This window comes from Tetrao urogallus, assembly GCF_951394365.1.
Source record: "Tetrao urogallus genome assembly, chromosome: 8".
Classification (NCBI taxonomy): domain Eukaryota; kingdom Metazoa; phylum Chordata; class Aves; order Galliformes; family Phasianidae; genus Tetrao; species Tetrao urogallus.
This window is the reverse complement of record NC_136821.1, coordinates 29894384-29908804: the sequence shown is the minus strand read 5'-3', so window position 1 is coordinate 29908804 and position 14421 is coordinate 29894384. Positions and strand designations below refer to the sequence as shown.

Sequence of the window (14421 nt, the reverse complement as noted above, 5' to 3'; positions counted from 1 at the left end):
TCTCTCTCATTGAGATTTCCAAATTCACAACCAAATTCTTGCCAGAGTTACAATGCAGACTTCCTATCAGGTTTCTGAAGTTATACAAAGACGTACAGCAGGAACAGCCCATTGCTTAGATATTTATCCCAAGATAAACACATGACTCTGGAAAAGGAAGAGAAGGAAAGGCTGGATTTCATGGCACACCATGAAATGTATTTCTTTGCAGAGGTGCATCTTCAGCTCCACCAAGCAGCATAGTTCTTTCTAAATAGTTTTATACCTCAAGAAAGTCAGTGCAAGACCTAAGAATGTCTGACAGCTTGAGCAGACAGATTATTATATGGCTACACTATTTCTAGATCTAGAGTCACATTCTGGATGCATTGTACCACAGAGCATTGGCTCACCCTTACGTGGCTCCTATGTTTGGGCATTGATGCAAACAGCTGGACTTGCCTGGCAGACTGTCCAAAGTCACAGGAAAGCAAACTTCAAGTGTATGTACTTTAATATACATGCATATAATGATGTAAAACTTGTTAAACAGAAAGAATTCCAATTAAGAGCCTCATAGTAAATTTATAAATCCGTTTCCACTTCCACAATACTTCTTTTGCTGAATAAGATATTCAGCAGAAGACTACTTCTACTGTATTATAAACTCTCTGAGTGGTGACACACAGTGGTTACACATATTCACTACAATGCTGGGTTCCTAAATGATTCCTCTTTCTTTTCCTGATTATTTTTTTTGCAAACTGACACGCTCTGCGAAAAAAAAATGTTCTATGTAATGAAGTTTTGCTGACAAACTCAAGAACAATCTGTCCCAGTGAGTATTAATTACAGACATTTCTGCCATGACCTCACACTGGATTTCTATAGAATTATGTAATATCTCCAAAGTAAAATTTAGAAAACATATGTCCCAGTTAACTGGATCACAAATAGACATAGGCCACATCTCCCTCAGAATTCAAGAATTCCAGAATTAGGGTAGATCACCAACTCAAATAACAATGCTTTTCATTAACTCTTCTTCCAATTAGAAAGATATGTACTAAGAATCACTGTCTCCCTTGTGACTATGCATGAGAATTTACCAAAGGAGTCTGCCAAACAATTGTGTCCAGTGAAGCTGAATTCATGCTTTACGCCAAACAAAAATTTCAGCCTTCATGTAGAATTTTCACAGTTTGAGAATTAGCCTTTTTTAACCTTTATATTTTGATTTCAGTGCTGAAAAATTTTTTCACTGTTTTGAAGTTTCTTCTATTAACTTACCCTTCTTCCATGATACATTAGCTGCATTTTTTAGACAATATTCATTCTCTAGCTTCTATTAGAGTTAATTATCTTTAATGAATTTTGTTATAAAATTGCTTGGTCATTAAGATGACACATGAAAATAAATATTTCTCAGGCTCATATTATTCCGAGACTATGGAAGCTTCTAAGTAGAGAAATAAACTGTGGGCAGATATGTTTGGGGATCAGTTTCCTTTTTCTTTTTTTTTCTTTTTTTTTTTTTTCTGAAATTATTGCCCTTCAATATGCTCACGTCCACAGTTTGCACCACCACAACCATCAGCAACTCAGCTGAAATTGTGTGAGACAGCCCGCCATTGTGCTTATTAAGCTTTTTCAGTGAGGAACCTTTTATCAATTTGAAGACATTCATACACATGCTGCTGGTTCTGCAGTTCAGTATGTGTGTGTTAATAATTAAAAGCCTGGCTTTTGTATATTTTATAACAGAGCAACAGCAAGTACCAAATTCTGCTATTGGGGAGTATTTCCGCTTGCTGAGTAAAATCTCATTTGTCAACTTTGCATATAGAGGAAGAATATATGCAATCATAAACTGCTTTACGTTACATATTATTTAAAGGCAATTATCACCCTATAACATGGATCCTAATTTAAAAAAGCAGCAAAACACCATCTGTCCATGGAAAATGCTATCCTAGTCCTCTGCAAATTAAAACCTTTAAATTAAGTAAAATATTTTGCATCGTTTTCAGAAAACATCAGTAAAACCAAGATCAGTAACTTCCTGGTCCAGAATCAGGAATCAATTATGGCTCCAACAATGGCCAGCAGTTGTTTGTGTTTCTCTTGATGATGCCAAAGGGTAAGTGGTAAATACGGGATGAAAAAAATCAAGATTAAGAAAGCAACTTACCATTGGCCCCGGCTTCCCAGGCATGCCATGCTGACCACGTCCACCCTACGTATGAAAATGGACAAGACAGAAAGTCTGGAGGAACTCGTTTTTTTTTTTTTTTTTTTTTTTTTTTTTTTTTTTTTTTAATCATTAGCATTTGTGATAATGACCACAGAGACTACAGTGTTCAAATACATGCTGGATTACAGACCCCTCCAAACACTGATGTATAACATTTTGGGAAGAAAATACGCTTCCTTTATGGAAATAGATTTCTCTTCAACTTCCAAGAGGCCAAAATTTTGACAGTGTCACTGTATGGTGCAGTAACGTAAACAAAACAAGAGAAGGAAATTTTTACTCAAATACAATTTCATACAAGGGCAAATGCCTATTTTTGTTTTCTGCTTCAGCATTTTTTGTTGAAAATAGCCTTTCCAGAGAGTTTTCACAAAAACAAAGGAGAAATTCTTGAATCACAGGAAAAAAGAAATACCGTTATGAGGGTATCTGTCCTACTGAAAAGTTCAAGCATGAGAAATTACAATGCTAGCATACAGGTGGCATTTTCCTCTTCAACTTGACTTCTGAAATACACTTTAAAGTTCTCTCTCCACAAAACTCTACTCAGGCTGTAACTTTAAGATACAGCAGAACTCACCACTGAAGTGACCAGCAGTCACACAAAAACTTATGGGCTTTAAATTTAAATTAAAACAACAGAGGAATTACTAGGAGACAATCCAAGACCCTACTTACAGGAGCACCCTGTGGTCCAATTCGACCTCTTTCTCCTGGCATTCCTCTAGGTCCCTTGAAGAGAGAATAAGAAATGCAATGCTCGAGTACAGAACAACAAAAAGTAGAAAACATGGTTTACTTAATTTTTCCTCAAAGCAGAAGAGACCCTTTCTTTTTTTTTCCTCCTATCTGTTTTTTTCTTTTTACTTTTTCTTCAAAAATTCTTGACTTTTCCTTAGTTTCAGAGATCCTTTGCATTATACTGCTCTTCAGGAATTTTCTGTTCAGTCTTCTTTATTTGTTTTTAATGAGAACATGATTAGCTTTAGTGAGACTACAAGCACAAAAAGGACAGCTGATTTGAACAATCATTACAGAAAACAAGCTTGATTTTGGTTTCTTCGTTCAGGCATATTTTATATTGCTCTATGACAGGAAAGAAATAGGAGCTTAGACAAATCCTTGCAGCTTCACAGGCTTGCCTAGCAGAAATGTAATGTAAGACTATAATTTCTCTTTTCCTGCTCCAACAGTATTTCTAGTTCTAAAATCATCAGAATAAATTCAGTACATTCTTACCAGGGTCAATAATGAAATCTCATTTACTGTGGCTCATTCACAAACAAGGTTCCCCTTCAGGGATATTACATTATGTAGGACACGATAGTGTGCTTTGAAGAGATGTCATTACCTGATACCGTGCACGTGCTTTATGTCTACAAGCAACTGCTGAAAGTGAACTTTTGCAATGCTATACTGCTTACAGTTCTCCACAAACACATCTGAATGAAAGCTATGCTGAAAAAAAGCTTCTCCTTTCTATGCCACAAAGGCACATCCTCACCATAATATCAAAAAACCTTTCTCGGTGGTTTTCTTAGCTCATACGTTTGTGATCTAAATTATTCCATCTCAGATTAATCTAATTCAAATGATGCATTAACATGGAAAAAAAAAAAAACTATCGCTACCCCAAATGTCTCAGTTTCTGTGAGTAGGCAAACAATTACAAAACCTACATGAAATTTTCTGTTGAATCTATTATTTGTATGTCCATGAATTGCCAAGAAAAACATCTTACAAGGTACTAGCACTACTTATAGTACAGTGGAAAACAAAGTGTTAGTAAGGAGAAAATTCAGCTTCAAGGCATCAAGTATAGATTTCATAAACATAAAATTCCTACACATACTATTGGCAGTATGTAACAGTGCCTATACTCACTAGAGGACCTGTTGCACCCATGGCACCTGTTGGTCCAGATTCTCCCTAGAAAAAGAAATGAGATGGTACAGTTAGAGGATACAAGTTAAAGGAAAATAGAATTACTTATTTCAACCCCTTCCTCTGCACTCATGTACAGCCTAAGAAGATGATTTGAACAGTCACCTGCATGCATCACACATGCACCAAAGGCATTGTTTTATCCTGACATCAGGTGTTCACTGGTTGACAAGGAGAAAAAGCAACAGAAAACAATAGCTAGCAGGATTCACAGGCAAGAAATTGTTGTATTTTCCCCCTGTTGTCCTAGCTGACAGCCAACTATTGCGCTGTTTCTACCAAATCCAATATTTCTGCTGTTCTTGTTTCTACAGTGTTACTCTTAGCAAAGATACCTCATCTTAGACAAACTTCCTTTACTTCTAATTTCACATTTATATAAACATTTTTGGAAGACATTCTTCATTCACTGCATTTGTAATCTGAAGGAATAGATCTATTCCACCTGTGATTATCACCTTCAGCAAGCCAAAAATGTTTTAGCATCAGCACTAATCAAGGTGTAAAAATTTGAAAATAGGTTTTCTATGCTTCATTAAAATAACTTTTAATCCATCTTGAAAGCACTGATAGCAGCTGACTATCCTGCTTTGAGCTGAAATGTAGTGGTGCTACAGAACCAGAGAATATCCCAAAGAGAAATTGCTAGCTGAAAAAAATTTGCGTTGATAGAATGTTTTCTTTCCCCTTCAACATCTGTTTCCTTTAAGCCAATCCTGTTTAAACCTAGCAAGGTAAATTAAGAGAAGAAAATTAGACCTGAACTGTGCATTGCTTTATTTTCTTACATATATTCTATATATGTAATTTTATACAAAATTTTAGAAAATTGTTTTTACTCTCTGTTCCAAGACACTCATTTGATCTGTGGTTATCTAAGGTAATTCATAAAGCAGTAACACAATGATCCCTCAACCAGCTCACACAAAACCAACATGGACCATAAACTGGCCAAGAAGCAATGTATATGGACACTTTGCTAACAGAATTCAACACCTTCAACATTACATAGGTGTCACAGACAGGCAACAGACTCACCTCATGACACCCCAAGTGAAACTGCAACCAACACAAACTCAAATGCTTTTTTTTTTTTTTTTTTTTTTTTTTTAATAAAGCCCAACTATGTAATTTCATAAGAGTTAACAATGATTGAGCACAAAGTAAAAATGGACAAGTCCACATAGCATCCCCAGAAAAAAAAACGTTAACTGCATGCAAGCAGCATGCAACAAAAGTGGGTACAAAGCTTTATTCTATCGTCTACTGACTTTCATTAGCTCGACTTTACATAAAACTTGTTTGAAGTTTTAACTCCTTGGGCCACAAAAATACCTTTGCTCCAGCTGCTCCAATTTCACCTTTTGGACCGTCGAGACCTTTCAATCCCTGTAAGAGTTACGAAAATCTGGTGATATTATATTTATATACATACACACTTATACGCACAGCATTTCTACCATTATTGTTACAATAATTCAATACCAGAACCTTAAGAATGGACTCCAATTGACAAGAGCAAGAAAGGGGGAAAAAACAGAAGGAAAAAATTATGAAAAAAGTTTCTAAACATTTCCTAAATGGAAATTGTTTGTACAAGGTACATTTCCTTGAGTTTACTTTCCTTAAAAAAAAAAAAAATCCGAGAACAACAAGGAGTAGACTCTGAGCAATAGGAAACCTATTTATTTCTCCCTGGAGTAAAGTTCTGGCCTGAAAACTTGCTACTTTGTAATCACTCCATCTTGCAAACACATCCACCCCTCAGGTTCCCCACCCTAAGGAAAGACTTGCCAATGGAGTGAAAGAACTGTCAGCTTTGGGCCTCCTGAAGCTTGGCAGGGCTCATGCAAGCTCCATCCAGATTCCCAGAACATATGAAAGTAAAGAGAAGAAATTAGAAAAGAATACAACTGAGGTCAGCTTAATGGGGAATAGCACTGATTTTCTACAAGGCCCTCTCTCTCTCTCTTTCTAATGGCAGTGGTTCTGCTATTATTGGCAGGACTAACAGTGTAGTCAAATTCATCACAAATACAAAACCAGCTGAATGTCTTAATGCTGAAAGTGTCTTGAAACATCACCAGTAAGGAGAGGGCAGACCATGTTTCTTACCCTGTGACCCTTGAGACCTGGAAGACCTGGAGCACCAGGAAAACCTCGAGGCCCCTAAGAAGAGAAAAGGAAAAAGAAAACAAAAACAAACACACCAAGTTAAAACACTACAGATTTCTGCAGATAAAACTAGTAACAACATTGTAAACAGGGAAGAGGGTAGTTTTAATTAGTAATAATGTTCCTGAAACTCCTTCACCACAGTGACATGATTCAGCATGGTACAGCATTTAAGGGGGGTCACAGACAAAACAAGGTAACATCCTATGAAGCCAGAGAGTCCCAACATTATACACATTTTCACTGATACTGACACTCTTCCAGGATTTTACTAGAGGCTTTAAGCACAGATGACGTTCAACTGCATGCACTACTCTAAAAGCACACAAAGATGATTTTATTAAGTAAAAATAAAACAGCCTAAACTGAACAGAATACTCCATAGGCTACATTAGCATGAAGCTTACAAAATATCATCTTTGATCCATAAAATTTTGAAGAAAGGCTTAGGAGACAACGCTGCCTCACTAAAAGATAATTTCTCTCTTGAAGAGATTGTATCTCTCACCACTAACAAAATTAACTGGCAAAAACTGAATGCTTGAGAGAAAAGGAGGCAGTTTAAGAGATGATGTGTATCAGGCAGCTTCTTGGATTTACCTGTCTCCTTTTCAGCCACACTACAGTTTCCTTCCAGGTATAGAAATGTGACTAATACAGGTCAAATATAACATTACACGTTATATGTGATGGCAAAATGGTTTATCAGACATAACTGCTTTCTTTTATTTCTAGAGTGAACCACGATGAGCATTCTCTGCAGCACCAGTACCTATTACTTGGAAATACTTTAGTCATGTGTACACACTGAAAACGCATAACAATATTTTTGATAATGTCCATGATACCATCACTTCTTCCCCTGTCTCAGACTTGAAAGGTGAACACTGCCACCTTAACCTGACGTCGCTTTATACTACAGTATGCATGACTGCAAATGACAATGTGAGATACTGGGAACTGTACAACTGGCAGGCACTGCCATCTGCTTCATGCATATTTCATATAGGAAATGACTCTCAGATTAATTGAGGGGACTGCTGAAACACCTGTTTGTTTCTTAGCTATTACACTGATCTGAATTGTTAGAGTTAGGTGATACAAACACTGCAGAAGCTGAATGAGTAAGCTCTGCACTTATCGAAAACAGATACTAATGACATAATTATGGCTATTTGCTAAAATGCAAATAATTATGCTCTTACTGGAGATCCTGGAAATCCGGGCTCACCAGACTGTCCTGGTCTACCGGGTTCGCCCTAAGAGGAAAAAGAACAACAACAACAACAAAAGATACATAAAAACAGCAAATAAGAAAATGCAGTTTTCTCACCTCTATCTCCCATCCAAACAAATACAAAGCCTGTTTTACAGTAACATTTTCAGTAACATAAAGCAACTGCACACACGACTAACAGCGTGCATTGCATGCACTAACTTAAAAGGCATTTTAACAGAGAATTGCAGAAACTGAAGATTGAGTCTAAAGTGCCAGGTGGTGCTGCAAGGTGGTGGTGTGCTGGGAATTTAGAACCAGGCAGCCTTTGGCAGCCAAATCATTTTGATTGTCCTTAGGAACAGAAATCTAAAACGATTTGCATTACAGCTTGTTACTTCTCCTTCTGTTTGAATTCTGTTGCAAAATGAGTACAATCCACCATTGATGGTTTTCTCCACAAAGCAATATTTTAAAGACCAAAAATCTACTAGACAATCAAATATTCCTTATACATATCAGGTAGGTCACATACATCCAGGACATCAGACTGCAGAAATACGAAAAGTAGTTTCTGGACAGAGAGATGGTAAAAACACATCACAGATGCAATTAATGAAACCCATACAGACATTGGAAATGGCGAAAGTTCCTAAAGTAGTATTGATATTTAGTTTCAGTGCATTGAGAATAAACTGTTTTCACAGATTCTTATACCGTTTGGTTCAGTTTAACAGGAAAGCAACCATTCCCATGGTAATTTCTATACTGAAGCATCTGGCATCTCCAGCTTTCAATTCACTTTACAGTTACAGTTCACAACTCCAATGAATTTGATGTGCTTTGCAAACAAAGAATGTATGTCTAATGGAAAATCCCCAGCTTACTGTTGTGCAGTATGTATACATTCATTCATATGCATGTATTTTACATGAAATATGTGTAAATAATCATAAAATCAATTATGGATATAATAAATTATTTAGTTAAGTTTTCTAATTGTAAAATTGTATTGTTCATATCCATGTGCATGTTATTGTTACAGTTCTTCTAGCTCATCATGTCACTCCAGGGAGAGCAGGGGCTGCAATTTGCCCCCTGATTTCAAGAAAGACAACTTACTGAAGAACTGGCTGAGGAAAGAAATAACAAGGGCTTAAACTTTGGGTATCATGGTAACATGTAGTAAGAAGAAAGGTAGGTTTTGAACAGAAAAACATTGCTAAAGATTATTGTTATGACACTGCAATAGTGGGAAGTATGATTACAAAAAGAAATAGAAAACACGTAGCTGCAACAGACACATCTGCTCGTTAGTCATTCTCTAAAAGAAGCCAATATTTGTTTTATTTGAAATAAAACAAAATACGAACAGTAACAAACTTACATCTTCACCAGGTTTGCCTGGAGGTCCTTCCGGTCCACGAGAACCAACTGGACCCTAAGGAATAAGTAGATTTGTTGAGAAGTAAATCTAGTCACTAAAATAGCTATTTGCTCTATTTGAATGCCTTGTTTCACAAAAAAAAACAGGTGTAGAAAAAGGATTATAATGCGTAAGCACGATTGCAAAATTTTGTGGTGCTTCAATCATCCTGCCCCTAAGAAAGCTGCATTAAGTTAAAATGTACATATGTATAGTACAAAAATGCAAGATAGATTCTTCAGGAGAAAGGAAATTAAAAATCAGTTACTGTTCCCAGTCTGTCTCTCACTTATACTTTTGAATCATTATAGTACTTCGAAAAAATGAATATTTTCATCTTCCTTTATGGGCTACCCTACCAGCTATGGTGTTACTCGTGGTTAGCTATCCTCAGGTCTGTGGTGGCAAAGTAAAAAAGACTGTTTATAATATCACTCAGATACAAAATAATTCAAGTTCACTGATCCCTGAAGGCATACTTCAAACACCACAACTCTTTACTTAAGTATTCATTACTTAGCTTTGGTTGAGACAGCATGGAAGAAAGATCTCTAAAGGAGGTGTAATAAACTGTTTGCAATTTTATGGTAGAAGTGCTTGAATTTAACTGGTCTTACCATAGGTCCTGGATCTCCAGGTTCACCAGGAGGGCCTGTGGGGCCAGCACCACCCTATAATTGAGGAGAGATGAGTATAATTACACATTCTATAAAGCAAACATAAAAGGATATAAATTAAACATCAGGATAAGGAAAACAACAGATTATGGGACAGTCTGGATTCTAATTCAGAAAAAAGCACAGATGAGTGAAAGGCAGATGCTAAGATTTCTCTGGAAGGATTCCTCTTCAGAGAAGCCCTGAGCCATACAGAAGTCCCATAAGACGTTAACATCACGCTAATGTCAAAATCACAATTGAAGCAGCATCATTTGCCCATCCTCATTAAAAGATGTGTTGGGTCAAAACCTTTTTAGAGATCTGATAAATTGTACAGTCTATAGAGTAGATCTGAAGCAGAACTTGAAAGCAGTACATTTAGTTCACTTCTAGATGAGGACGCATTCAGCCATACTTAAGACAGTCTCAGAGTTGAGTTCTCTTCTACATATACAAGTTACTACATGCTCTGTCATCTTCTTTGGCCAACTGTCTTAAAACGCATAAGATGAAACACTTACTTGTTTTCCTTGGAGGCCTTGTGGACCTCTTGGACCCACTGGACCCTATCAAAATAATAAAACGTTACAGACTGAAGACCATGTTTCCTTAAGCAACAATCACCCTTCAGAGACAGCAAAATTGCCTGATAACAACCGTCTAGTTAACACTTGTATGGACAAACTCTCTGAAAGGCTTGTATGTTATGAAATCCAAATAAAGCACATCAAATGAAACTAATCAAACTCAAAAGCCACAGCAGCATAACTCATTAGCCACTGAAATCACGAGCTTCGGATGTCACAGTCTGACATCAGTAAGAACAGCCTGCATGAGTGCATAATTTTACTAGAAAAATCCAAGGCTACAATTTCACCTAGGGGGAAAACAGTCTCCCCCTTTAATTGAATTTGATTAATTAGATTAATTTACTAATGCAAACAATGATAAAATAAATTTGCACTGTTCTTGGCTATGAGCAGGAGTGGTAATGAAAGGATGCACTTTCATGAATCATACAAAATACAGGAGGAGACTCCAAATGATTGCTGTTTGTTACAGAAAATGTAGATTTGCCCTTCAAAAGTTTCATGGTATTTTTAGAACCCGCAATATAACGTAATCTTTTCTGAAAGTCATTTTTTTTTACTTCTACCAAGATAAAAAAGTATATAGCAGACAATAACTTCCATTTTGACAGATTCCAGATTTCTCTTTAGCACACAGTTCATTATTTTTTAGTAATTTTACATCATATTTATGTCCTTTTCAACCAAAAATTTAAAAAGTGGGAAAAAAAAAAAAAAACCACCAAAAAATAGTAGGTTAGCTGAATAACAGTTATTGAGTTTTACTGAGAGCCTTTCAAACAGTGTTAAAACTGAGTTCTAACTGCTGGGGGCTTGGACGGATAAGATGCAGGTAGGCAAACTCATGGACAGGGCAGTCACTGAAGGAGAGTTTTCTCAAGAAAGAATGCTAAAAATGACAGGAAAAAAGCTAGCAACATTTTCAAGATACCACAGTATGAAAAAATACACACAGCAAAAAGAGATACTATTTAAAAATAACCCAAACAGACAGTTTAGGGTGGTGTAATGGATTTCACAGAAGATTAAAAAAAATTCCATGTTACCAGTACGTTCCCATTGCTCTAAAAATGAAGAACATACCTAAACAGTGAGAGAAAACTGGACTCACTGTCGAAAAAGAATGCCTGCCTTAAAACAATCAGCTCACGGCTGGTTTCAGAAATACGCTTTTAAATTGCTACCAAAGATAATTATCTTCAATGGCACAACATGAAAAAGAAACCTCCAAAGCTGCACATTTGTTTATTCAGCTTTTCACTACACCTGATACTCTCCAGTTCCTCTGTACTGACTCAATAAATGAGAAAATCATGCATTGCTTTTTTAATATACCCTAATAGCTGTTGCATTTCAGAAGGAAAAAGGAAGACAAAAAGCAGGACAGAGTGAGGAACAAAAAGCTTCCACTTTAACATCTTTTCACTGTCTTCAGATACCATTAAAAGCTGCACTGAAAAATTCTGTGTATTTAATTTCTAAAGGCACAGGAATTTGAAGAGGATGAATTCTACTTTGTTTTTTGTACATGCACTCCATTTCAAAACTATTCTATAATACAAGGCTGATTTCGTCTTACCACTGCACCAGGCATCAGCCCCATCTGACTACCAAGTCCAGATTTTTCATCCAGTCCTGCCATCTGAGCTGCAAATGGCTGAAAAAATAAGATGGGTGATTTTAGTTGTCAATCATGTTTATTCACAAGGCAAAATTCTATGCAACTATCTCTTCACTACTTCAATAGGCTTTACAGCACTACGAGTAAATTCTTGTTCCAATTGGTAAAATAAAGGTTCTTTTCATATATCTGAATGCTTCAAGGCATCAAAGACCAGTCAAATGCATCACATTATCTGCTTTGTATTCTGACTCTACACCCACCTTAATTAAAAGGGAAAATGACCTAAAAAGAGAAAAACTTCTAATTGAAGTAATTACATTTCTTTCACCATCCTCAAGTTTAAATCATACTTGAACTTCACCTACAATATTTCTTCATTTCTTCTAAGACTGCTTTGTTTTCACTTGCTGTGCCTCAAGTTCAGAAATATCTGAAGGCAAACGGAAACATGCAATCATAAAATCAGCTACATTAGGCTGCATTTTGTGGCTCTAACGGATTCCTCCACGCTGAAGAGATTTACTGAATCCGCCAGATTCAGGCCCATTCAGAATGGTGTTTAAGCCAAGAAAAGCTTCCTGAATTTGGAGGCTGTCGGCCTAAATAATATTCCTTCTTTTTGCCAAATAACAACTATTTTCAGTAATAAGGCAGGAACAATAGAGTGAGAAACAAAGCAGGTACCTTTCACATAGCAACAAACATGTAATTCAATTTCCCTCAGAAATTCAGAAATCTATGTCACTGTCAGTCATCATTCCACAAAATTTAGGAAAAAAGTAAGTCTTGCAGAATATTTTGTCCACATGTAGGGCTGGTTAGCATTCTTTTCCACAGTTAGTTCCTGATTAATCATTGAAGTGTTGGTCTGAACAACGTCAGCAAGAAGTAGACTGAATGACATTTTAATTACTCATATTGATTATTTCCTTATTTATAATCTCTACTATTTTTTCTTTGCTGTACTACTAATTTGGTATTCCAGTTTCCCTGTACTATTGATTTGACCCTTTGCATTTAAGCCAGGTGGAATTAATGGGACTCTGTAAAGGGCTTTAGATTTGGGAACCTTGTCTTTTCTGCATGTTAAAATCCATTATAAAAGTGTCCTTTTAGAGTATTTTCACATTTAAATTATCTCAGTTTTTTGCAGAACTTGCTTTCCTGCTTGCCATTGTCCTTCCTGACAAGGAGACAGGAATAGTTAGAACAGCATTCTGCATTTGTTGAAGTAAATAGAAGTTACTGTGTAGGATGTGGATCTGAACCAACAATCGCTTCACATTCCACCAAATCAAATGTAAAACTCACCCTGCTTAGTCCATCTGGTCCTGCGTGGGTAGGATGCCCAGGAGGACCAGGGTCACCAGGCTGGCCAGGGATACCGGGTTCTCCATCAATCCCTTGAGGACCACGAGGACCCTAGTGGGAAGATAAAAAATGCTAAGAGGATACCATGAAAATCCTTGTACACAACAAATTCTCATCTCTGATAAATCCAAATTAGTAAAGTAAGATCTTCAAATAAACAACATCCATCAACACCTGTTCTTAACCTTTAGATGAGAAGCGCTGGTTAACCTGAGTTATCAATCCAGCACACAAGTAAATTGCGGTAATTTCTCTCCAAATCTATTCTGGAAATTCAGGCTTCCCATCATTCCATATTAAGAGTATGCTATTCTTGAAAAACTATTTGGCTATGTGCACTGTACAGAATATCAAGAGTTTATTTCCAAAATATAGATAGCTCAGACTAGTACACATACATAAAAAGTCAGGAAATTCCATTGATTTCTGCAGCCTTCTGACATCATGAATGGTTAGCTCATACTGTTGCTGAATCCCCAACACAGTCACACTGCCAAAAATACAGAGCAAGTCGCTTGGTGTTGATGCTATCTCAAACCACAGCTTGCAGAATAGAGAGGTTAGTCCCACTGCTCCCATTTTTATCACCCACTTTTGATTTCTGAGCATGATCTTATCTTGTACCAGAACCAAAATTAATTTAAAAAGCAACTTGATAAAAACAGCAGTACAATAAAATAAATAGTAGTAGGGGCAGAAGATATTCTTCAATCCCAAACACAGACTTAAAAAAAAAAAAAAAGCTTATTTTAAAGCTTATTGCTGCTGCTTTCTTCATTAAAAGAAAAAGGCTGGAAAACAGGGAGGAAAAAAGTCTATACTATATAATGAGCTCTTCTACTTTAAGGATCCTTGGAAGCCTGGCTCTATGACTCATCTTTATAAACACAATCATAGTTAGACAGCTTTCTTGTATTTCCAGGAGATGAGGACTGTGTTTCCTTGCAGTCGGCAACACGTTCCAGGGAAATGTAGGGTCTGACTAGTATGATTTATACAGTAAAGATAACGCATTCTCTTGGGAAAGAGTTATGTTGGAATGGCATCGACATTAAGATTCCTGGAAACTTCTGTTGAATAAACCATTCTTTTCTCACAATTCTCACTGTATCTTCATGGTCTAAATTCCTATATGCCAAGTAATCAGTGGAAAATTTTTCTTATCAGATATACATGCATACAC

At 36.5% G+C, this 14421-nt stretch overlaps 1 protein-coding gene across 1 annotated transcript in view; it reads right to left on the bottom strand.

Annotated features, from left to right (window-relative positions):
• COL5A2 (collagen type V alpha 2 chain) overlaps positions 1–14421 on the bottom strand; it is a gene marked incomplete at both ends in the record, with an annotated part of 79869 nt that overhangs the window by 29241 nt on the left and 36207 nt on the right. The window contains 11 exons of the mRNA XM_079538891.1: positions 2171–2215; positions 2912–2965; positions 4118–4162; positions 5513–5566; positions 6293–6346; positions 7558–7611; positions 8956–9009; positions 9612–9665; positions 10175–10219; positions 11823–11900; positions 13179–13289. Coding sequence (XP_079395017.1) covers positions 2171–2215; positions 2912–2965; positions 4118–4162; positions 5513–5566; positions 6293–6346; positions 7558–7611; positions 8956–9009; positions 9612–9665; positions 10175–10219; positions 11823–11900; positions 13179–13289 — 648 coding nt within the window. The remainder of the gene's footprint in view (positions 1–2170; positions 2216–2911; positions 2966–4117; positions 4163–5512; positions 5567–6292; positions 6347–7557; positions 7612–8955; positions 9010–9611; positions 9666–10174; positions 10220–11822; positions 11901–13178; positions 13290–14421) is intronic.